This window comes from Notamacropus eugenii, chromosome 7 (genome assembly GCF_028372415.1).
Source record: "Notamacropus eugenii isolate mMacEug1 chromosome 7, mMacEug1.pri_v2, whole genome shotgun sequence".
In the NCBI taxonomy this organism is placed as follows: Eukaryota; Metazoa; Chordata; class Mammalia; order Diprotodontia; family Macropodidae; genus Notamacropus; species Notamacropus eugenii.
In genome coordinates this window covers 89,438,590-89,464,630 of record NC_092878.1, presented here as the reverse complement: position 1 = coordinate 89,464,630, position 26,041 = coordinate 89,438,590, and the positions used below count along the sequence as shown (strand labels likewise).

The window sequence follows — 26,041 nt, the reverse complement described above, 5'->3', positions numbered from 1 at the left end:
CGGGCCAAGAAGAAAACTTACAAGGTTAGGAGGAGCATTTAAAGTGGAAATCCAACCATCATGACCTCTTCTGAACAGCAGGAGCACCCTAAAGATCCTTTTCTAGTGAATACTCCAGGTGCCCGGGGCTCCCTTTTGCCCTCCTTTTATTGGTGATAGTTATCAAGACACAGCTCACACACAGACACACACACACACAGACACACTCCTCCTCCTCCTCCTCCTCCTCCTCCTCCTCCTCCTCCCCCTCCTCCCCCCCTCCTTCTCCTCCTCCTCCCCCTCCTCCCCCTGCTCCTCCTCCTCCCCCCTCCTCCCCCCCCTCCTCCTCCTCCTCCTCCCCCTCCTCCCCCCCCTCCTCCTCCTCCTCCTCCCCCTCCTCCCCCCCCCTCCTCCTCCTCCTCCCCCCTCCTCCCCCCCCTCCTCCTCCTCCTCCTCCCCCTCCTCCCCCCCCCTCCTCCTCCTCCTCCTCCCCCTCCTCCCCCCCCTCCTCCTCCTCCTCCTCCCCCTCCTCCCCCCCCCCCCTCCTCCTCCTCCTCCCCCAGACTTCTCCGCTGTCAACCCTGCAGACAGCTGTGCAGTTAGTCAGAGGAGAGACTGGCGCACAGACTGGCAAAGAACAAAGCAGGAAGACGCGAGAGCCTTCACTGGAGTTGCTTAGCCCAGTCCCAGCGCGCTCTAGGGCAGGTGACACAGATGCAGATTTCTCCGGGTCTGGGGTTTGACAGTTTCATCCCCGCCCACTAGCTATAGAGCATAATAAAAAGCCCTGTAAACCCAGAGGGGAAAGAAGATTCGGAGCTTGCCCACCGAGCTCACACTCACTGCCTCTGCAGGGAAGCTGGTCACCATGCACGTGAATGGCAAAGTGGCGCTAGTGACAGGGGCAGCGCAGGGCATAGGGAGAGCCTTCGTTGAGGAACTTCTGCACAAAGGTGCCAAGGTGAGCCGAGCAAGAGGGGGCGAGGGAAGCGCGATGAAGAAACTTGGAGGGGTGCAGGGTGGAGCAGGATGGAGAGAATTGAGGGTCCATGGGTCTAAAGGGGGCCCTGGGGCAAACTGGTTTCGAGGCCGGAGAGGGAGGAAGCCGAGGGTCAGGGGGCCCTGGCGAGGGGGACTGGGGGAGCTGGAGAAACTGAAGGGCTAAGAGGTAGTGGAGAGATCAGGAGAGACAAAACATACCCTTTTTTGGTCCTCATGGACAAGTACCACCACCACACACTGCCTCCCCTCACTCCCTGCCACACGGTTGTCCCAGGGTGCAATCGAGAACAATTCGAAAGAGATCGTCTTTTCCAAAGCATTTTGCAAACTTACAAGCGCTACCTTAATGTTCTCTGTTAGTCTCAGGTAGGGGTTCCCTTGCTTTGAGCTGGAAACTTTAATGATTGGTAGGGGTAGAAAACTTGTGATTACCTTCCATAATTGAACTCCGAAGTTTGTGCCCCTGACGCCTTCCCTTCTGCTGTTTATCTGCTCGCCTCATAAACTGTCCCCCCAAAATGCACACACCCACACTCAATCACTAATTCACTCACTCTGTTCTCAACAGGTAGCACTGGTAGATCTCAATCTGGAGGCAGGTGAAAAATGTAAAGGCGACTTAGACGAGCTATTTGAGCCTCAAAAGACGCTGTTTCTCCAATGTGATGTAGCAGATCAGGAACAACTGAGAGGTAAAGGAAAATTGGGGGGGGGGGGGGGGGTGCAATACGGAGGAGAATGAATCTGTCAACAAGAAAGCAATCAGCCACAACCTGGAGCCAGCAAGGTGTTTGTTACTGAGCCAACATGTGGGCAATTCAGCAGCCTCCTGGAGTTCAGCCCTCTGCTGATCACCAGGAGATAAAGCTTCAAAGCCTGAGTCTCTGCCACCAAAGAAGTTCTAATCAATAGTTACATTACTTAGGAAAAGCAAAGAACATGGACAAGTCCTTTTTTCTTTATTTTAGTAACTTGTGTATTAAAGAATTTTGTGCATGTGTTTTTGATGTCCTTGTTCAGCAAGTCTAAAGGACTGAAATCTCAAGTGGTACTTGTTAAGTTAGAGGATTTTTTCCACCCCCTACCCTTTCAGCACCTCTCAAACTGTGGGTCTACATTTTAGAGGAAGGATTTTCTCGGGAATAACTCCAAAACACCACGCAGAATTAAAGTAGGATTCAAGTGTTGTCCCCCCCTCCCCCAATTCCCCACCCCTACTCCCATTTCATATGTTAGAATATGAGTTCAGGTATCATTGTCAGTTACGTGCTTTAAACCAGATTTTCCCTGGCTCTTTCCTGTTGCATTTATATAATTTTTTTTTTTTTTTTTGCTAATAACTGCAAACTCAGTGCGCAAAAAAAAATTATCAGGCTTTCCTCAAAGCTTTCCTGTTTCCATCATCTCAACTTAAAATAGGTCAGTCTATTTGTGAAAAGTCCATGGTAATATTGGATTGAAATACACCAAGCAGACATGAAGGCTTGAGAGACCTGATAATTGGTCACAAGTCAGTAGACAGAAATGAAACTGTATATATTTGCCATCATGTAAAGGACTGAAAGGGATCAGCTGAGGACTTTAGGGTTCCCATGATTTAAGTAACTTATTAAGGGTCACACAGGTGTTGTCAGGCTAGATTTGATACCAAAAATCCATGGGGGGGAGGGTTATATATGTATATGTATGTACATAAAATAAGTGTATGTATATGTATATGTATACATATATGTACTATATATAGTTTTTAAAAGAGCAGAATATGTAGACTGTAATTTCTCTTACTGATTAGAAAACTGTGATACATTTTGGAAATCACTTCGACAAACTTTTAAAAATAGAAATTTAACTTATAAGGAGCTGAGAACAAATTTTTACTATGAAAAAGAGTTTATGAAGACTCTTAAGGAGATGAGTTCTAGAGGGGTAACCCCTTTTCACGTTACAAAGTCTGTGCTTCCCGCAATGGAAAGTAAGCGCATGCAGCTTGTTATCCCAAGAAGTTTTATGGAACACAAATAACAACTTTGAGCATGACTTACATAAACCTCCAGCAGGGCTAGTCATCTGTGTCATTACTCTTAGCTGCTGACATTTTTATGGCACTTTACAATTCGAGGGAGTTGTTTCCGAAAGCATAAGGAGGTCCCTTACCTGCTTAAAACCATCTCACCCACTGGCCAACCAACTATTTTATCTAAACCAAAGCATTCTGTTATCCAAGAAAAGGAATATGGTTAGCCAGCTAAGACATTAGCAAGGAGTTAGTCATCTGTTTAAATAGCCATGCAGGGGACTGAAAGGGATGTGGTATAGAGATAAATTTTCAATGGAAATGAATTAAGGTTCAGGACCAAGTGCTTCACAGGGAGAAGGACCACAAGAACCCAAAACTTGGTTAAAAGGAATAAATTGCTTATCAGAAAGATATGCCAAGAAGCAGGATTTGAAAAACAATTTTTTTTTACTGTAGGTAGCAACAATTATAGTTCCACAATTGGTGGTGACAGAGAAGAGAGAGTTTTCTAGCATGTCAAGAGTAAAGAGGGAGGATTTTATCATGGAAAGCATCATGCCGCCATGTTTTATTTTCTTTGCTGTTGTCAAAGTTCTAGGCTAGGTTGGTCAGTTGTCTGAAAGTACAAAAATAGAATTCCATTCTGTTATGAAAGAGTGAGAAAAACTTATAATATAAATGAAAGTGTTCACATGCTAAGGGACAGTGGTTTTTTAAAGAAGTCCTGGAGTTTTATTCTGAAAATACTAACAAGTTCCAAAATAAGAAACTACTGATTTGACTGGGGCAGGGGGGGGGGGGGGGGGTAGGTGGGGGGGCGGTGGGGGGGGCAGAGAGAAATGAGATCAATGTATAAGCTGAAAACATTTACTTATCTTACACACTATGGCATTTCATGATGCTGTCTTATTCAGAGCCCTGGTAGGCAATAGGCTTCTCAGTATACTAGTATACAGTAAATACAGTCAGCATTGTAGTTAATATAAAAACCATTTGATCTGACTTTAGAATGCCTTACATTTTGACCTGACTTTAGAATGTATATACAGTCTTGAACGCTTTCTTTGTAATTATGGTCTACCTGTGCCAATATTTAAAATTAGTTTACCAGTCCCAAGGCATAGGTGTTGGGTAGGGGAGGTGACCAGATAGTATGCTAAGTAGAAGAGGGCAGTTATTCTGGGTGTGGGTAAGCTACATGTAAAATGTTTGTGAGTTGATGATACATCAACCTTTTATCTCTATCTAAGGAAAACATTTCATGGAGTCTGCTTCCCCTCTCCCCCCCAGCCCTCCTCAAAAAAAATGACCTCTGGAATATAATGGAATGGAATATAATAATGTAAGGGATTTTGTTTTGTTTTGTTTTTAATGCTGCCCAGGACAGTATAAAGTGACTACTTCCAACTTCATTGGAACCATAGAGCTTTAAAGTTGGACAGGACTTCAGAAATTATTTAGAAAAAATAATTTTAGGTTAAAAATAAAGAAACTGAAACCCAAAGTTGTGATTTGTCCAAAGTCACGTAGCTAGTGAGCAGCCAAGAATCTAGCTCTCTTGCTAACTTTCTATAGCATTATAGACTCATAGATCTAGAGGTAGGAAGAACCTCAGAGGTCATGTAATCCAATGCCTTCATTTTACAAATGTGGAAACAGGCCCAAAGAGGGATAGTGACTTGTCAATAGTCATAGAATAAATGTCAGAGGCAGTATTTAAACTTGGGTCCTATAATATACAAGTTCAGTATTTTTCTTTCAATATGATTTCCATCCTTTTAAGGTCTAACACTGTTTGCCTCAGTTTCCTCATCTGTAAAATGAGGATAGTAATAGCACCTCCCTCCCAGGGTTGTTATGAGATGAAAATGAGATATTTGTAAAGACCTTTACAAGCCTAAAGTACTATTTAAATGGTAACTATTGCTTGACAACCAATAGCTGCCTATGATATTGCAAAGACCCACTTACTATGTACCACAAGAGCTATCTGAATCAGGAAATAAGAAAATTATGTGAGTGAGATAATGCAGGAGACAAGAGTTCTGCAAACTTTAAAAAGCTGTATACATACTGGTTGTTATTAGTGCTCTCAAGTCCTTAGAAAGTTGCCTTTTCATATTCCTCCCAGTTCTTCCAATCAATTAATTTTTGCCCACTCCCAGAATGCTGGATCCTTGAGGGCTGAGGCTTTTGTCTTTGTATGCCCAGGACCTAGCAAGGTCCCTGGCTCATAGTATGCCCAATAAATATTAGACTTTAATTGAAAGGTGATCTATCTCTTAATTTACATATAGGTTTGGGAAGTTGGAGGATAAGAAATAGGGAATCACATGAGATGCCTCTGGACAAAGATTCTGTCTAGGATTGTGGGATTGGTTGATTTTCAGTAAGAAAGGAAGAGGGGTATTAGGCTTGAATGTCAGGTGAAAGAAAAGCTATGTATTGCTCTTCAGATCACTGCCATGAATGGCAGAGGTGGGGGGGAAGCGTAAGGTGAGGGAGGGCAGTGTTGGAGTTCTTTTTGGTTATACCAGTCTATGTGTTTGTTAAATTTGATAACAATCCTATTTGTCCCCTGGAAGATTAAGGATCCAGTGGCTATATGGTTTCAGTCAACAGTGTATGTCCTAATACCTACTGTTCCTAGGAGCTTCCTCTCTCCACATGTTTCCTAAACATTTCTGATATAGGTCATTGACATCAGGTAGGAAAACGGAAATATCAGCTCTTAAGTTGACAGTAATCTAATTCTATCTAGACTCAAAAAGTGCTTGAGAATACCTGTTTTACTTTATTTACTAAAATAGGTAGATATTATCAAAGTGTCTATTTGAGTGCAGCAATTTTCAACCTGAATAACACAATTTTTTTTGTTAATGTCATACTTGATAAACAGTGCTTTTCAGCTGATAGTTAATAATTATACAGTAATAGTTCCATATTGTTCTAACCTAAGTTACAGGGATTTAGTAGTTAATTCCTTCCAGATGTAGGAAGTTGTTGGAAAGCACAAGCAGGCTAAGTAGCTGTAGTCTTCCTTTTTCTAGAATCTAGTATGTTGTGACAGAACCTAGATTTTTTTTTTTTTTTGCCAAAGTAATATAGATCTGAAAATGCATTTAATAAGAACTGTTTGACGTAAAATATAAGAAGGTAGCTGAAATATATTCTTGTTTTTTCCTCTTGGAATTAGATACTTTTCGAAAAGTAGTTCAACATTTTGGAAGACTGGATATTTTGGTCAATAATGCTGGAGTGAATAATGAAAAACACTGGGAAAAAACTGTCCAGATTAATTTGGTAAGTGTTGTCTGAGTCTTCTACTTATCTCTAGAGTATGTTTAGCAAATTGTGTGGGGGGAGGAATGTGTTTAGTCTATTTTTGTTGGTGCTTTCATTCAAATGAACTATTCAAATGAGCTATGAATACAATAGTATATGTCTAGGAAAAAAAGGGGAAAGTTACAGAATGCTAGAGAGAGATATTTCTCCTTGAAAAACAGGAAGGCTTTCTGGGGACTGAACTAAAGAGATGACAGTCTTAAAAAATACCAAAAGGAAGTTTAAAAAAAAAAAAAAAGGTCATTTCTTAACTCATCTTTTTAAAAGTGATAACAAAGGGGAACATTTAAATGAAGTCCAGGTCCACACTAGCAAGCATGGTTAAGCTGAAATTGGACCTTTGGTATTTTGATACAAAGGTACCATTTGGTATGAGAGCCATGCTTTTCCATTGCAATTCTATTACCCCAGTTATAGAAATAAATTTTCCTTGGATTTGGAATGAGAGTATCTGGGTTCCACTGTGTTTCTGCCAGTTAATAATGAGTTACTTAATCATTCTTGGCCTCAATTTCTTTATCTGTAAAAATGAGGGTGTTAGAACAGATGACCTCAAAGTTCACTTTGACTCTAGATTAGTAAAACGCTATGATCCCTGAAGTTCATAGGTTGACTTTATATAGTTTGCATGCCTTTCACTTATAAATAGACTTATATAAAAGGACATTAGATATTTTTGAAGCTGTGCCTGGACTATGCTGTGAGAGATATTATCCTGCCCTGCCTTCAGCCACACCTTCCTGAGTGTGGTCACACAGTCTGGATGGAGACCCTCCCCTTGCTATTGGGGCATTGGCTGTCTTAGCTGGCTCTTGAATGATGCCAGTGAGGCCATGGCCATATCAGTTAGATATGTCAGCTTCAGACAGAAGCAAAACTCCTCTAAGTTCATTATTCACTCCTTCTCCACCTGTCAGAATGGATGCTCGGTGAAAAAGTTTGGGTTAAAGTTAAGATATTATCATCATTGGATATGAAATGAAATATTATTCTGTGGTCAAAAAGGTATCCCTGTAAGAGATAAAACTTAACGCTGTATCATAAGAGTTTTTGATTCCTTTTATTTTGACTCCAAAATTTCCCCTTTTTCTGAGAATGTCACTTAGGTGACTGGAGCCTTTCTTAAGATGTGTTAAAATCAGCCATTCCTTTATTTTGTATCTAAAACAAGAAACCAGATAGAGGTAAATTTATGACACCTGTAATTTCCCACGAACTCCCTTAGTTATCTTTTGCCATGTAATCTTCCCCTCTCTTATTTACCCCTCCAAATGTAGCTTTGAAATGCAAATCTCACAAGCCTGATGTAGAGTCATTCTCTCAAGTTTATATCTGTAAAATATTGTTTCTTCTTTCTTTATGTAACCAGTGACATTCTGTCTTCATTGTGAAGGCCAGAAAGCAAAACTCATTTCTTTGTAATTCTCTAATGTAGTTGCAAATTATATAAACCTTATGAACACTCTGGTCAGGGTTCAGCATTGCTTTTTGAACTCTGGCCCTGTGCTTATGCATAGTAAAGAAACCTAGGTGTTACTTCCTAGATCTCTAAATGTTGGTAGTGTCAACTGGCATCAGTACCAACCTCTCAGTTGGATGTTATGGGTATTTCTATAACAATTGATACCCAAGAATGATCTGAGCACATTAAAAGATTGTTTTGTGAATTCTGTATTTAATCTAATGGGGTTTCTTCAAGGGTTTATTTAACTGGTGCCTATGACCAGCATCTGAAGGTATTTAAGTTTCATATAGGGATAGGGACTGTCATTTTTTTGTTATGAGGAAATGCCATCTTATAATGCTGGTCTTTACCTTACCTGCAATTTATAATCTTTGTATTGTCAAGGGCATTAAGAAGTTAAGTGACTTGCCCAGGGTTACACAGTCCAGTGTAAATCAGAGGGAGAAGGTGACCAAAATCTTTCTGGTTTTGAGGTCACCTCTCTACTACACCATTCTGCCTATTTAAGCTTAACCAAGCAATCCACTCAAGGCTGGTCTTAACAATAGTAACTCTGATAATTTGTCATTATTAGACATTCAACCAGTTAATGAATTTAGGTAAACAATTCCTTTTAAAGAAGAAATAGGAATATTTCAAACATATATAAATATATGTGATTTGGTACTTCAGAGAGACTTCCATTGTATTAAAGTATATGGATTTATCTTCCTCTTGTCCCTTCTGGCCTAGGTTTTTAGTTTACTCCTTCTTTCATCCTTTTACCCTAAACATGTCATCAAAGAACCGCTCGTTCAAAGAATGCTACAAACAATTTGTACTAGGAGTGAACAGTCTTTGTATCCCCAAAACCCAGCATAGTGCCATGTGCTAGAAGCATTTAAGGGTACTGGAATGAAATGGTATCTGTACCTCAAAAGGCTTTCTTTCTGAATGATGCCAGAAATCCTTTAACTGGGTAAAGCCTTTTGTGATTCATAGTATACCATGAGAGAGGCTTAAATTGTAACTATGCCCTGGGGGAGAAGTAGGCTACACTCTGAGCAGCTATATTTTATAATATAAATGAGGGATTTCTGATCCTTTCCTGTGAATAACTTTTAATAGAGGAGATAGTGAGAGAGAGGGAATGGGAAAGTGAGCATGGAAAGCCAACATAACCTTGATTCCAGTTAGCATATACCACAACTCCTAATTAGCAGAATCACATCATTCTCAGGTTTGCTAATTTGGGTAGCTCTGTTTTTCTTTTCCTGACCTCCAATAATATCTTTTACATTAAAAGAAAAAAAAAAGGCAGAAACAACTCCTCCAAATAAGGACCATTGCAGAACATGGATGGGATTTCTATACAAACATTTCAGGCAAATGCGTATGTAATTAATAGTTCTACCTAGGGTCAAAGAGATCAAATTTCTTCTTTTCTCCTTTCTTTTCCCAGAACCATCAGACCATCTGTGTTTTTGTTTTGCATGGTTTTTACCCCACAGAGTTGTAGAGGTGATCACATAAGATAAGGATAGAACATTTAAGGTACTATAGAAGAATTAGCCAGTATTATAATGGCTTCTTTTCCCAAACCCCTTTCCCCATTATTAAAATCTAATCTTAGGATTCCTCATTCACAGTAAGGTATAAATGGCTGGTTTCATCTTAAAGTATGGTTCTCTCCTAAGGATACTGTTATTTTAACTGGGGTCAAAGCCTTAAGCCAAAAGGAGGAGAAGCTTGAGTATCAGAATTTCAAGATGGTGACCTAGTCTCTTTGTTCAAGCTAACCTGGTTCTTGCTTAGGCAAGTTGAAAAGGTGCAGAACGTGGCCCAGAAAGAATACTGAATAAGGAGACTTAGGTTCCAGCTCTAATCTCGCCCTTGACTTGCTAAGGGACTTGGGGCAAGTCACTGAAACTCAAAAAATCATAGAATGGAAACATTGGAAGGAATTTCAGCAGCAGTCATCCAGTTGAACTGGTGCTATAATATACAATTTCCTCTATAACACACCTAAATGGGGGTTGTTGATCAGTCACATAGTCATATCTGATCCTTCATGACCCAGTATAGTTTTCTTGGCAAAGATGCTGGAGTGGTTTTCCATTTCCTTCTCCAGCTCTCTTTACAGATGAGGAAACTAAGGCAAACAGGGTTAAGTGATTTGCCCAGGGTTGCACAGATACTGAGTATTTAAGGCTGAATTTGAACTCAGGTCTTCATGACTCCTGGCTCAGCACTCCAGTCACTCAACTGGCTCCTCTTAAGTAGTTGTACGGCCTCCATTTGCACACTTTCAAGCAAGGAGAACCCTTCTACTTCCTAAAGCAGCACATTTTACTTTTGGATAGCTCTCATTGTTGGGAAGCTTTTCTTGGCACCAAATCTAAAACTTCTCTGACCCTCAGTTTCCTCCTCTGTAAAATGAAAGCAGTTGACTATATAACCTCTAAGATCTCTTCAAATTCTAATGTATGCACAGTTCTGCCGGCCAAGGTGAGAATAGAGAAGTTAGCAGGAAGTCTTTGAAAGGGTGTTGCTAAATTTGCAGTTCTTTCCTGGCCACCCCCTTTTAATTTTGTAGTAAACTTTAGGACTGTAACAAGTGCCAGGAAATGGTGGTGACTAAAACAATAAAGCAATTAATGCCTGTTCTATATGGGTCTGGCTTTGCTTGTTTTGCCTATGTAATTATTTCTACAATCAAGGTAAAACAGATTTTTTTTTCAACAACCATAAAAAAGTCATGTTTTCCCACATAGCATGAACAATTACATAAACACCAGCCACTTGGTCTAATAGACCATAGCGTATAAAGAGATTCAGTTCTACCTCTGTTTTTTGCAAATGGAGTCCCTTTATACTGCAGGGCTTAGAAAATTGGGCTTAATATTAATTCTCAAAATCCTTGTGTGTAATCTCTTCACTGATAAATGTCACGATTTGCTATTGCCAAAAGTACATTTGTTACCTGGTGGCCAACCTGCTGGTGATGAGAATCTCTGATCCTTGGCCAAGAGTCTGTCACCAGCTCTGTTCATAGATTCTTTCCAGTTTATTGGGGCTCGTCAGAACTTGAGATCCACTGGTATAATCTCAAAGAATCCAGAGTCATCACTAAGGTGAGGCACCAGAAAAACACCTCACTAAGGTGGTAGTAGGGGGGCTCAAAAATATGGACTCAAGTGTGACTGATACTTTTATCTGGCATTCTCCTCAGTCCCCTCCCAATCTTCTCATGAGCAGTCAATAATTGATTGGGCTCTTTCCTTTCCCTCTCCCTTTTCCCTTTTGTCTGCTTCTCTTGGTTGGATGGTCTAGGTGGGAGGGCTGCAAAACATTCTCTGCTCAAACCGAACATATTCATGGTTCATAGAGAATTATCTAAAGCAGTTGGTGGCCCTCAATTTCTAAATCACTTTTAAACCTTATTGTGAGGGAGTAGCCAGGAAACACCTGTGACCACAGAGACAATCATGCTACCAGCCAGGAGAAATAGAAAGAGGGGGAATTACACAGAGGGCTAAGTATATCTGGCATAGTTGGCCACTCCAGGATAAAATAGTAGGTCACCAATAAGGAGGGCAGCTAGGTGAAAAGAGGATGGAGTGCCCAGCCTGGAGTTGGGAAAGACTCCTCTTCCTGAGTTTAAATCTGGACTCAAACTCTTACTAAGTGTGTGACCCTGGGCAAGTCACTTAAACCTGTTTACCTCAGTTTCCTCATCTGTAAAATTAACTAATGAAGGAAATGTCAAACCACTCTAGTATCTTTGTCAAGAAAACCCCAAATGGGGTCACAAAGAATTGGATAAAACTGAAAAACAACTGAACAACAAGTAAGGAACCAGTGACCACTACCTTTAAGCTTCCTTAGAATGAATCAATAAATATCTTAGTATCTTCTAGGTAGCCAGCAGTGTGGTGGGTCCTAAGAATTGATAAAGATTCTTCATGTGGTTAACTTTCACTCTTTGCGTGACAGATTTGTAAATGTATAGATGAAAATTCGATCACGATTTCCTAATTTTAATAAATTACCCACTCATTTTTTGTTTGTTTTCCTTTGCTCAGCATGAGATATTTCTTATGGGATTGACAGTCTGATCCAGAGCTCTTCTGCTGCTGTACTGAACTTAGGTCTAGTTCAAGTAGAAAATCATTTCAAACAGCTGGTGGCCCTTGGTTTCTGAGTCATGTAAGCCTGAAATGAGAGAGTATAGCTAGGCCACAGCAGGGATGTCAGAGACAGTCATTTTGCACTATGCAAATGTGTTTCCATGGTCTTAAAGTGCTCCTTTACAGTGGCTGCAGTTCTTTGGAAGGGGCTTTCCATCACTCCCTTCCATATGCTGGCAGAGAGAAATTCAATGAAGATTACTGACAACAGCCCCTTTGATAATATTTCTTTTTGTCTCACAGAGTAGAGAATGAGTTTTCCTTAGGCCTTTTGGGTTCCAAGCAAAGAAGATGAGTGCTTCTAAAATGAGTAAGGAATCCAATGGATTTATTTCTTGGTCGGTTAAATCCAGCCAATTCCATTCAGCAAACATGTAGCCAAGTGAGCGGTGGGTCTGTGCTTCTGAATTCTTGGATTTGTTTTCTTTTCTCACTCTTACTACTTTTTTTTTTCTAACTGACAGTATTAGAAATTTCAGCAGTTATAAAAACCAGGAATATATGTTGCATTGACATTGAAAATATGGAAGTCAGAATATCAATAACTGCAGATGACATGATAACATGTCTAGAAAATCCAAGTGCCTTAACCAAAAAGTTGATGGTGACTATGACCAAGCACAAGTCAAGTCAGAGGATTCAAGATTTCCCTTTGGATTCATTCTTCAATCACCTATAAAAGCAAATATGGGACTTACCAATGTCACTTTAGAAATATTTCTCCTTAGCTAACATTGTCAAGAGCTTTGTGGAAAACTGGATATTCTAAAAATGTCATTGGTAACAATTCAAGGTAGCATGGAATGGTAGCCAGAGCTGACTCAGGTTTAAGTCCCACCTATGCCAGAGAGTATGAACTCACTCAGTGACTTGGTCTCCCTTCTCATCCCACCCTCTACAGCCTTCTCAGACTATATTCTACAAAGGCGGAGTTGATCTATTAATAATAGTGTTTCTTTAGTGAGAATTCCCCATAACAATAAAAGCTCAAGTCTGGACCGAAAAACAATGACTTTGATTAGAAGGACTGGATCTCAAAGTTCTGTGCATGTTCAAAGCCTTATTTACTCTGAGACTGTTTTTTAGTCTTTTTTAAAAAATTTATTTATTTCATCAAATTTTTCTAGTTACACTTAAATTTTTTTACCATCCAGCTTTTGAAATTTTGAGCTCCAAATTCTCTTCCATCCCTCCCCCACCCATTGAGAAGGCTAGCAATACATCAATTATCCATGTGAAGTCATGCAAATACTGTGAGACTTAATTTAAATTTTAAGATCATCAAATGGCTCTCTTGAAAATTTAGCCAGCTTCCTGTGCTCACTCTGACGACAGAACTTTAAATTTTACTGCATGAAAAGCAGTTTGGCAGTGTTTACTGGGATTTCTGATTCTTTTTAACAAGGGGATTCTTAACCTAGAATCTACAAATTTGTTTTTAAATTTCTGGACAACTATTTTAAAAATTAATTTTAATTTTGATGTGTTTTGTTTTTACATTATAAACATTTACAGATTACCTCCTCTCATCCCTTCTATTTGAAAGGAGAAAAAATGAATAAATTTCTTGTAACAAACATGGAGTAGACAAAACAAATTCCCTCAATGGATGTATCTCTTTGTGCACCCAAATTCTGCCACATTTCTATAACTGGTTTCCTTTGTAATTCTAGGCATTTTACTTTATACATTATAGGAAGAAAGGGTTCATAGACTTAATCAGACTGTCAATGAGTTCTATGACATCAAACAGGTTCAGAAACCACTCATTCTTTCAGAGGATGAGAAGTACCGTGTGCATTTCACTATCCTTAGCATGTTGTATCAAATACAAAAGTAAATTCAGTCCTGCAGGACCATTTCAAAAGTAAGATTTTATAAGATAGCAGCTTCCTAATAAAGAGGATCTGAGTGAGGTTCAGCCAGTGGGGGGGCTGCTATCCAAAGAATCATAGGAATGTATGGACTCCATCCCCACCCCCAACCCGATTTAGGCTCCCATTTGCCATTTTTTAGACAAGCTACTCAGCTATCATCATAGATGTTTTTTAGATATTTTAGTAGCCCAGAGGTTTACAGTGGTTAGGAACTAAATAAATAACTGAGCAACTGACCACATCCATACCTTTCAAAACTGTCAGGAACTACAGTTATATGAGAGGAACAGGAAATAGAAAACAGGATTGAGAGGACTACAGAGATTGAATAGGGTCTCAAATCTCCCTCTGTTGAGCAAAGAAGGCTTGTTGGCTTAAAAAAAATAACAATGCTTGGTTGAATAAACACCTGCTCCATGCAGGAAAGAACCTCAATAGCTTCTTTCTAAATAGGAAACTCTGGAATAGCAAAAGGGATTTTCTGTATCCCCACTGGCCTCAGCCAACTGCCCTTCTCCTTCCTCAGTGAAGCAGTTTTCCTTTATTTTTCCTACGACCCTGCTGCTATAGACAGCCTTGGCTAGACTGCAGAGAGGAATGAAAGCATTTGTTTAGTTTTGTATGAAGGGAACAGGACATGACCTTTGTTACTCATAGATAACTTTAAACGTTTGTTCAGTCCATTCCTCCTTAGCCCACTGATAATACAGACCTTTAAGAGTCCAACGCCCACTCTTCTTTCCACTGGCTTTCCTGTAAGACTAGAATGAAGGACTCTGGACTTGTGGGTAATATTTATAATATTCTATTTTTTAGCTTCCTCCTCATTCTGTCTTTTTTCATCTTGGGTGCTATACCATGTTGTGTCATTTCAGTCATGTTTGAATCTTTGTGACCCCATTTGGATTTTCTTGGCAAAAACATCAAAGTAGTTTGCCACTTCCTCCTCCAGTTCTACCATGTTATTAGTGTCCATTTGAGACTATACCCTTCTAGAGGGTAGAAGCTCTGCCAGATACATGGTGATACACTGCCCCATACATGGTGATACACTGCCCCAGGAGAAGTTAATAGTGTACTATATTTAAATAGCTCTGAATGCTGCCAGTATAGCCAACCCATAAAAATCATTCTCTCCTTCTTTCTCTACACAGACTTTTTTCAGTGACACCTGTGGTTCTTTTATACTGTTGTTATACATTCATGCTGTTATGCTCAGCAGAAACGATGAATGGCACCTAGGCTTTTTATGGTGCAAAGGGCTCAGCAGTGAAAAACAAGCCAGCTCATTGGTCCTGCTCTGCCACACCTGGAGGAACTTTTTTTCACCTCACCCCCTTGCACCTCCTCTGGTTCAAATAGAGTAGGTTTTACTTGATTTATGCCAAGGCCAAACACCTGCCCTTTTACCAGAATCTCCTCAGCAGTAAACTTAGCAGAGGATATCTAGAGTTCTAGACAACTTTATAGGGTTATAAAAATGTAAAGTCAGAGTTAAAGGGAATGATGATGATATTAATATAATAATAAAATTAATGATAAAACTGTGATAACTAGCATATAATGTCCGAAAGTTTTCAAAGGTTTACATATATTTTCTCATTTGGTCCTCATTTGAGGTAGGTACTAATATCCCAGTTTTACAAATGAGGGAAACTTAGTCTAAGAAGTTAGGTGACTTGCCCAGGATCCCAGAGCTCATAAGTATCTGAGGCAACATTTGAAACTCAGGTTCTCCTGAATGCAAATGCAGTGTTCTGTCCATTATGCCATTTAGTTACTTCAGGTTTTCTCTGGGAAGCCTGGAGATCATCTAATCCCCCTCCTCCACTATCCATTCTACAAATAGGGAAATGGGACTCAGGAGCCCTGAGGAGCTCGAGAATTAAACATGCTTTCCAGTGACTTTTTTGAGCCAGGCCAGTGTCCCAGGTCGGCCTCATCAAGGAAAGGACAGATCAGCGGTTCCTGATACAAAGCAGCTAGTGTTCCAAGCCAGGTAGAGCTCAGCACGTCTGTGAGGTTCATCTTTTAATGGTTATATCGTGATGCTGTCTTGAGACCAGGAGGCAGTGAGACAGTGAAAAGACTGGCTCTTCAGTCAGAGAACCTGGATTCAAATTCTCTCTCTGATAGGAGCGATGTGACTTTGGGCAAGACATTTAACTTCCCTTGGCCTAAATCTCCTAATCTTTAAAATTAGGAGATTAAACTCGATGGCCTCCAAGTCCCTTCCAGCTCCCTTTCTATATTTCAAATCTGTCAAGATTTGAGCGAGAAACTCAAATGATTCTGAGAATTCCATTAAGTGAGTGGGTCAGGAACTGATCTGGGTGAATTGTAATCTACATGTGGGGAAGAAATGAAGCCAAGTTAATCAGATAATTGTAATTCAGGGCCACAAATATGAACTGAATATAGCACGCTCTCTCTTAGTCACTTAAAGTCAGATACTGGCATCTGGACTGTTTTTAATATGATAAAATGATCATGGGAAGGATAGAAGAAAAGGACTGGATTTATGATTTCATTGGTATAGGGAATTCTTAGTGATAAAACTTCTACCAAAGAAATTCAATACCACAGTGATTTAAAATCTTAGGGAATGCCTAAAGCATTCAAATAGAAATGGATCCCTGAGGACATATTTGATTTGAAAAAAACACTAATTAACATTATCTGTGTTGTATTGCATTTCTGTGTTGTTTTAAAAATTTTCCAATTACATTTTAATCTAATTGGGTCAGACACTTCCAGCTTAGAACACTAAGAGGTTAAATAACTTGTAAGGGTTTGAATCTAACACTTTATCTATTCTGTTACAGTATGTCTGAAATGGTCATGGAAAAATGTTTATTTTTTCATCCCCCCAAAAAAGACGTAAAGAAACTTTTAGGGCATCTAATTGAGCCCAATAGGGCAACTAGGTGGTGTTGGGCCTGGAGTCAGGAAGACTCATCTTCCTGAGTTCAATTCTGGCCTCAGACATTTACTAGCTAGGTAACCTTGGATAGGTGACTTAACCCTGTTTGCCTTAGTTTCCTCATCTGTAAAATGAGCTGGAAAAGGAAATGGCAAACCACTCCAGTATCTTTGCCAAGAAAACCCCTAGGGGGCCTTAAAAATCAGACACAACAACAGCAAATCCAACCCAATAATTTTACATTTAAGGAAACTAAGGATCAGAGAAGACTTAACAAAGAGTGGAAGACCTGAGTCTTGAATGTTCCTTTGTGAGGCTTAGTCCAGAATTCTATTTTGACCTGTCAACATGTTAATAAATTGGAGCAAAAATCAGTTCCATCCCTGTATGAAAAATTTGAGCAAAAAGTCAACAGATACTCTTTCCCATCTACCCCACTGAATTCAAAAGGCAAACATGAAATTGTTGCTATTGAAGATTTAGAAGGAAAGAGATACAACTATAGCTAAGCAATAGAGCCAGCCTGAGACACTCACATATATTTTGTTAAAGAGACAATTTAATGTAATTACCAGAGGAGTGGAGAACCAACAGAAATAAGTAATGCAGTATGCCAAATCAAGTGTCTAATCACAATCCATCAGCAGTGGATTGGCCCCATGACTGGCTTCCGTACTTCCAGCCTGGGCAAGATGGAGGGATCTGAGCCATAATTATGAAATACACCTAGACTACTCATTTACCTTATTGTATACCAGGAATAATTGTTCTCCATGGGAAGAAAAATGAGAGAAATAGAGGACTGATAATAGAACGTTTTACTGAGATCTGGGCCAGGCTGGAAGGTCCCAGTGCACTGCTGAACAACACTCCATTTCTAAACTGAGCTGGTTCTCCCCTGCTTAGGGTACCATGGTGGTTCCCTACTCCTAGGAGTTTGTGATACCTCTGCCTGTTTACCCCTGTTTCAGCCTAGAACTTCAAAGCTCAAGTGATCTCCTAGCCTTCCAGTAGCAAGGAGTATGGGAATGTGCCACCATGACTCAGTCTCTAAAAAAAAAAACCCAAAACCCCTTGGCCCCAGTTTCCTCATCTCTAAAATGAGGAAGTTGGACTCGGTAACCTTTATGGTTCCTTCTAGCTCTAAATATATTATCCAATGAAATCACATGACTCTTTTGTCCCTTTACTCTTACCACAAGTATCTTATCCCAAGTGTGCTACCCAGCAAAGGAAATGAATCGATTATAAGCTCATGGATAATATACTTTCCAATTCCACTGAGCACTTTTCTCACAACCCTGTGAGATAGGTGGATTTGGTAAGCATTGTCTCCATTACACAGATGAGAAAATTATGTCTAGCGACTTTAGCTGGTGAGTGGTTGAACCAGTACTGAAACCCAAGTCTGTTTGACTCCATCTTTTTTTTCTTTTTCTTTCCTCCATTGCACCGTGCTATAGGGAAACTACATAAGCTCTCCTGTATGTCTCCAAAATAGGGTAGATATAATAGCACTTAGTATGCACACAGTCCAAGGAAGTATCCAGAGTCTGTGTGAAGTCAAGGTAACCCACTAACTTATAAGCAGCTCCAAGCAAAAAACATACAATGTAGAAGGATGCTATAAACTGTAGTGTGAAGTTAAGAATGGAAAACAAGGGGGAAAGGAAGCAAAGGGTAATAAATATCTGAATAAAAGGAACATTTTCAATAACTGGAAAGATAAAAAAAAGGCAAGAAAGTTGAGAAATAAGGCCATATAGTATGGACAATAGAAAAGAAAATAGCTATTTATCATGCTTATCCTAAAGGATAACCCCAAGGGGAAGATGAAGGAGGAGATAAGGGAAATGACAAATTGGGAAATTATAGTGGTAAGTAAACACTCTTATGGATAGGAAAACCGGGGCAGAAATATGTTGGAACCTGCTTGTATCAACTCAGGAGAGCAGTTGTAAAATTTTCAGTACACACTTTTACACCTCTTGGAAATGAGTAAACTCTACAAATCAAGGCTCCATTTGTGTGTGTGTGTGTGTGTGTGTGTGTGTGTGTGTGTGTGTGTGTGTTTGTGTTTGTCCTTAGTTGCCAAAGAAGACCACACCATCAGAGAAATGATGACATGTCTTGCGCTTGACTTTGTTTTGAGTGAGTGAGGGCTGTGCAGATCATCAGCCTCACTTCTCCCCCAGAGCCATCTGAATCCAATGACCAGATATTCATCAGGATGACTGGAGATGACCCAGGATGAGGCAGTTGGGGTTAAATGAGTTGCCCAAGGTCACACAACTAGTGAGTGTCAAGTGTCTGAGGTGAGATTTGAACTGAAGTCCTCCTGACTCCTGCACTGGTGCTCTATCTACTGTACCACCTAGCTGCCCCAAGGCTCCATTTATTACTAATGAACATTAAATTTAAAATTGTCATGCATGATGCCCACCCCTAGGCTTTTGTTAAACATTTACCAGCACAACCCTTCCCAGAGATTAAGATCTTTAAGTTAAAAAGAAAAAAAAATAGTTCAAATAGAGATAAGGGTAGACATTAAAAGGAGAAAAATTTTAGTTCACTGTAGAAGAAAATTCTTTACAATTTTTTTTTTAATTTTGGAAGTAAACACTCCCACCCCCATCCCACCTCAACTCTACCATGGAACATTTTCATAAACCCTAAGAAGAAACTTCTTAAACTTTAGAGCTAAACAAAAATGAATTGAATAGTCTTAAGACAACACATGGGGCTCTGTGCTAGATATCTTCAGAGGTTGCAAGACCACATACCAGGATGCAGGCGGAAAAGTCCTGCTTCAGGCAGTATGTTGAAGAAAATGGCATCGAAGGTTTCTTTTAAGACTGAAATGTTGGGAATTATCTCGAGAGTATTTGTTTACCTTATGGCCTCTATTGGAGAATTGCTCACCATGGACAGAAAAATGAGAGAAATAGAGGGGTTCTGATAGAAAGTTTTACTTAAAGAGAAAAAAAATCTTTTATGAGGAAATATCTTAAACCAAGTCTTAATGCTTTGCATATAAGGCTTCTAAATTTTATTTAGGTCACCAAAGTAGGACTAGATGATGAAGAAACTGAAATAGGTTAAGAGATTAAGTCATAGACACAGTGTCAGAGGCAAGACGAACCGAGGCCTCTCTGACTCCAAGACCAGAATTCTATTCAGTTCTCTAGAGAGGTTTCCAGTTGGTCAAATCATGCCAAATGTTCATTTTGAAACCACTTGGAAATCAATCTTTGCTAACAATTGTTGAGGCAGCTGGGTGGCACATTGGATAGAGCACTAGACTAGAGTGAGGAAGATCTGAGTTTAGATTTGGCCCTAGATACTCATTAGCTGTGTTACTGGGTAAGTCACTTAACCCTGTTTGTCTGAGTTTCCTCATCTGGAGAAAGAGCTGGAGAAGGAAGTGGCAAACCACTTGCCAAGAAAATTCTAAATGGGATCACAAAGAGTCAGGCAAAACTCTTGCGTTTGAACAACAACAAAGTGATTGTTTAGGGGCAGAGGCAGCATGAAAGACTTGGTTTTGAAGCCAGAAAGACTAGGTTCAAGTCCCGTCTCTGGAACATCCTGAATATATGTGTGTGTGCCCATGTGTATTGAAAATATGGAACTTGCCTGTCAAATAAATTGTGAAACCATGAGAGTAGTTATAGGTAGGAAGCACAGTGCTACTACATATGATATGTAGATGTTGTTTAGGCATGCAAGAGACTTGAGCAGAAACTGGCAGAATATAACAGACTTTGGTAATTCTATCCTTCTGTGTTATTTTTTCTTTCTTCTCATGTAAACAGTTAAGTTGTGTGTTTTGTCTCAGGGCAGTGGGAAGAGGGAAGGGCCCTCTGAGATTGCTCATTTACCCCACAGTCAGCTTAATGTCAAATTGACTTATTGCTCCAATGAATAGGATAGTTTTGTGTTATAAAACTACTGTGTAAGATAAGCTTCTCTGAGTGCTTGTTTGGAAAACCCCAATAGGTTTTGAAACAAGGGCAATGTCAGTTGGAAAGGCAAATGCCTTTTCAGACTCATCAAAGATCATTTTCCTCTTAATTCAATCCTTGAAAGCCAGATAAATGTAAGTAGGAATTAGGAAATCTCAAACAAGTTTTTGGCTCCCAAAGCTGAGTCACAGGTGTAAAGAAGACCCAAACAGAAGGGGAAAATAATTACATTTCAGGCATAAATTTTACTTCACAAATTGTTTATGATTTTGATGATATCTTAAATTCTAGCTATAGGTCAAAAAAAGTATAGTAATCTGGAGACAAGCAAATGAATGAATGGATAGCTCCTGGTTCATAGATAAAGAACACAAGAATCATGGAACCTAAGAAGTAATCAGGAGACAGGAATATAATGATATTGGAATATAGGTGCAGAAGGTCAAGTGGCAACAGCAAAATTTAGAAAAGAAACATATGAGACCATTTGATAATTCTTAATCTGTGAGCTTTCTGGGTGATTCTCAAACTAAGTAGGGCTTAAAGTGCATTGCAGTGGCTGGTCTACTTCCTGACAAGGTTAGATAAAATGCAATAGTATTTCAAGAGAAAACAAGTATTTTAGGTAATATTTTATACAGCAGTTTAGAATCAAATGTACCGAGTTCAAATCTCAGGTCTGCCACCTTGTGATCTTGGCCAAGTCACTTACCCTATTTGTCTCAGTTTCCTCTTTTGCAAAATAAGCGTTGAACAGATGATGATAATAATTAAATAGCTAGCATTTATATGGTGTTTAGGGCTTACAAAATACTTTACAAATAATCATTCATTTTAATAAATTAATAACATGTAAATGTCATTAGAGGGTCTTTTCAGCTCTAAATCCATTATCCCAAGTTTTACAGTGGCATGGTTAGTACTGTAATTATTTGGCATACTTAAAGTTCAAGTTCAAATATGATTGATTTTCTTTTGCTTCAATGAATGTTCAAAGACATCTTGAAATATGAAGGTGCTTTACAGCAGCAGCTGGCAAAAGCTACCTGCACAGTAATTTCTCCTTTTTTCTCTCTATCAGGTTTCTGTGATTAGTGGAACATATCTTGGACTGGACTACATGAGTAAACAAAATGGAGGTGATGGAGGCGTCATTATCAATATGTCATCTCTGGCAGGTAAGAAAAATCACCAAAGGAAATGTAAATACATTCTTTTTCTTCCTGGTTAGTATATGAAAGTTTTTTTTTTTTTTTCAAAAAGTTAACCCCATGCCTTCTTTTATTTGCATTTCCAGAAGACAGCCATCTGTTTGAAAAGGAACAGCAAACATATGTATTTTTATTTTCTTAATGGTTATGTTCTTGCTCTGTACTATTCTTTTATTTTTCTAACTTGAGTTTGTGCCCCCATCTCTGGCTGTGAGCACTCAGAATATCATTTTATCTGGGGCAGGAGTTCTTGGCCTTGCTCATGGCAAGCTTCCTTTAGCAGTCCAAGGAAATCTGTAGATTCCTTGCCTTCATTCATATTTGAAGAAAATGTTAAATTTTAGTTAGAGGTTAGTAAGAATAAAGTTGTAAATATTTGTCCCGTTTAAGTTCACAGACCTCCTGAAGTCTACCCATGGGTCCCAGGTCAAGAGACCTTGCTGTATAGATTGTTTTCAGGGCTTATTGTTAGTCCTATGAAACAGCATGTGTGAAATCACTTTGAAAAAAATAGAAAGCTTGATGACATGAGGGTTGAATTGACAGGTACTCAAGATGAAGTGAAGAGTTGACATATGATGTTAGAATCAGCCCATAATTATAGCTATGTGATTGTACAGAATGGTGATCTCTAAATTTTTTTTGATTGTATATACCTGCTGGTAAAAATTTAATAACCAGCTCTAGGTGGGGGAGGGAGAGAGAAGAAAAAAGGTACATGTTACATCCTTTTAAGTTTGTTCTGCATTGTTAACATTTTCTTCATGACTTTAAGTTTAGAAATAAAAAATAAATCAAGCCCTGATTCATAGATTTGACCTATGTCCAAAGTGTGAATGCTCACCCTGTAAATGTAATAAGCAGCTCTTTAGAGTCAGTTACAACTGGCTCAAGCACACCCTTGCTTATCACCAAAAGATATTTGAACACAAACCCCAATATATGTGTATTTAGCTATATTTAAGTTAATTTTGTACTACTGTGCTAATAATTATGTACATTATGAAACACAGGCATATAGAAATGTAGGATGAGATAAAGAGGAAATTGTATTTGGCCATAATGTTATCAGAGAACCACTGGAGTTTATGGAGTAGGGGTTTATATAGTACAAAAAATTATTTTGGCAACTGTATGAAGGATGGATAGGATTGGGGAGATATTTAGGAATTTTTTTGCATTGTTCAGTCATGTCTGACTCTTTGTGACCCCATTTGGCAGTGATACTGGAGTATTTGCCATTTCTTTCCCCAATTTGTTTTACCCATGAGGAGCTGAAACAAACAGGGTGAAGTGACTTGCCAAGGGTCACACAGCTAGTAAGTGTTTGAGGACAGATTTGAACTTGTGAAAATGAGTCTTCTGACTTCATGGTACTTTCCACTGAGCCACCTAGGTGCACCAATATTTAGAAATACAGAGGCCAATTACAAGACTATTTTAGTAGTCAAGGTTAGAAGTGATAAAAGGTAAAAAGTGTAAGGGTCTGAATGGGAGTAGTGCATGTTTAAATGGAGAATAGGGAATATCTAGAAAAGATGTAGAGAAAGCCAGATTTTGCCAGCATAGTTGTGAGTGCCTAGACTTGGATGGATCTGAGACTTCTGAGTGGGGAGGGAATCTGCTACATGAAAGCCCAATGGTGAGAGGTAAGCCCTAGTTCCATAGTCCCCACTTTGGAGACTACTCATCCAGCACAATTTTTTTTCTGGTATGATGATTTTTTTTTTTGGTTAAAAAATATTGACAGATATCCCCACATGATAGCTGATTGAAAACAGAAATACATAAAATCCTAACAAAAAAACCTCTATGGTTCCAGTAGCCATACTGGTCAGAAAGACCTAGGTTCAGGGGCAACCTCTAAAATGTACTGATTGTGTAATCTGGGGCAAGTTATATAATCTCTTATTGTACTAAGCATCTCTCCAAGACTTTACGTTGCAGAGCAGATGTTCACCTGCACTGGTAAGGAAATATTTTTATTTGGAAGTTCCCCTTTTGTTTCTCTCGTTGTACGTCTATACTTGTAAGATATTAGTTAGTCTACAGAAGATATGTTTGTTCATTTATTATACTGAGTCATGGTGCATATTTTGTTGAAGCTAAATAAAGATCAACAGGACATCTTTTACGTTTCACTACCAGTTCACAGGTTGGGAACCCTGAGCTAACATTTAGTGGGTGGATTTCTACTTCATCAATCCATAGCAGTTATGAATGGGAATTACTGGTGGAAATTAAATGAACAATTCCAAGTGATCTTATATAACTTGTATGCAGCTAGTGTGATATAGGAGAAAGTGTCCTGGCTTTGCGGTTGGAATGCATGAGTTCAAATACTGACACTGATGCTTTCTACCTGTTTAACCTTGGCGAATCACTTAGCCTTGCTGAGTTCAGTTTCTTCATCTTTAAACATGAGGGGGTTGAACTCTAGGATCTTTTCTGGGTTCCCTTAATTCAGGATATATAATCCCTATGGAAGTTGAAAGATGAACAGATTATCCTCGACAGCCAATCTGTCTAGACTGGCTCCCAAATACTATTTGTGTATTTTCTTTAACTTTTTTTTCAATTCTGTTGAGTAGTAGAAGAAAGTTGGCAGTTACTTTAATTGGATGGCTGCCTTAATACTATTTTAATTTACCTATCTATGTATATGCCCAGTCATTGTGTTAGACTTTTCTTCTCAAGTCATTAGCATTCCCATAAGGTGGAGACTTAAATGTCTGCTGGGAGCCGTGGCAAAATCAGCTTCAATTGCCAGTCTTTCCTGGTCCCTGTAGCTTATCATGGATTTGTAGAATCATTTTCCAAGACTATAATCTATCACTAAAAGATGTTTCTATATAGAATGACATTTTTAAAATTTAATTTTTTTATTTAAAGTTCCAAATTCTATCCCTTCCTCCTCCCTTGCCTCACCTCCTCCCTGAGACATTAAACAATCAGATATAGATTATACATGTGCAATTATGTATAACATTTCTACGTTAGTCATTTTGTAAAAGAAGACAAAAAAATGAAGAAAAGAGGCAGAGAGTATGTTTCATCGTTAATCCTTTGGGATTGTCTTGGTTCATTGTATTACTGAGAATAGCTGTCATTCACAGTTCTTCGTCAAACAACATTGCTATTACTATGTATAGCATTCTTGTGGATGTGTTTACTTCACTATGCATTCATTCATTCATATAAATTTTTCTAGGTTTTTCTGAAATAATCCTGCTTGTCATTTCTTATAGAACAATAATTTTCCATTACAATCATATACCAAAACTTGTTTAGCCATTTCTCAACTCATGGGTGTCCCTTCAATTTCGAATTCTTAGCCAATCTTTGGGATACAGACCTAGAAGTGGTATTGCTGGATCAAAGGATATATAGTTTTATAGCCCTTTGAGCATAGTTCCAAATTATTCTCCAGAATGGTTGGATCAGTTCACAATTCCACAAACAGTATATTAGGGTCGCAGTTTTCCCATATCCCCTCTAACATCCAACATTTTCCTTTTTTGTCACATTATCCACTCAGATATTAGGTGATACCTCAGAGTTGTTTAATTTGCATTTTTCTGATCAATAGTGATTTAAAGCATTTTTTTCATGTGATTATAGATGATAGCTTTGATTTCTTCATGTGAAAGCTGCCTGCTCATATCCTTTGCCTCTTTATCAATTGGGGAATGATTTATATTATTATAAATTTGAATCAATTCTCTAAATATTTGAGAAATGAGGCCTTTATCAGAGGTAGTTGTTGAAAATTTTTCCCAGTTTTCTGCTTTTCTTATAAATTTAGTTGAATTGGGATTTGGGGGAATTTTTTTAAATTTTATATAAACAAAATGATCTATTTTACATTTTGTATTGTTCTCTACATCTTCTTCAGTCTTAAATTCTTTACTCAACCATAAATCTGACAGATAAACTATTCCATGTTCTCTTAATTAGCTTATGGAATCACCCTTTATGTGTAAACCATATAACAATTTTGAACTTATCTTGGTATCCAGTGTGAGCTGTTGGTCTATACCTAGTTTCTTCCATACTCTTTTCCTGTTTTCCCAGCAGTTTTTTGTCAA

General features: G+C 38.9%; 1 protein-coding gene across 1 annotated transcript in view; it reads left to right on the top strand.

Annotated features, from left to right (window-relative positions):
* The first annotated feature begins 555 nt into the window (after positions 1 to 555).
* Positions 556 to 26,041, top strand: part of HPGD (15-hydroxyprostaglandin dehydrogenase) — a 44,926-nt gene continuing 19,440 nt past the window's right edge. Inside the window, exons 1-4 of the mRNA XM_072622573.1 lie at positions 556 to 940; positions 1,550 to 1,673; positions 6,195 to 6,301; positions 21,824 to 21,920. Coding sequence (XP_072478674.1) covers positions 848 to 940; positions 1,550 to 1,673; positions 6,195 to 6,301; positions 21,824 to 21,920 — 421 coding nt within the window. The 5' untranslated portion in view covers positions 556 to 847. The remainder of the gene's footprint in view (positions 941 to 1,549; positions 1,674 to 6,194; positions 6,302 to 21,823; positions 21,921 to 26,041) is intronic.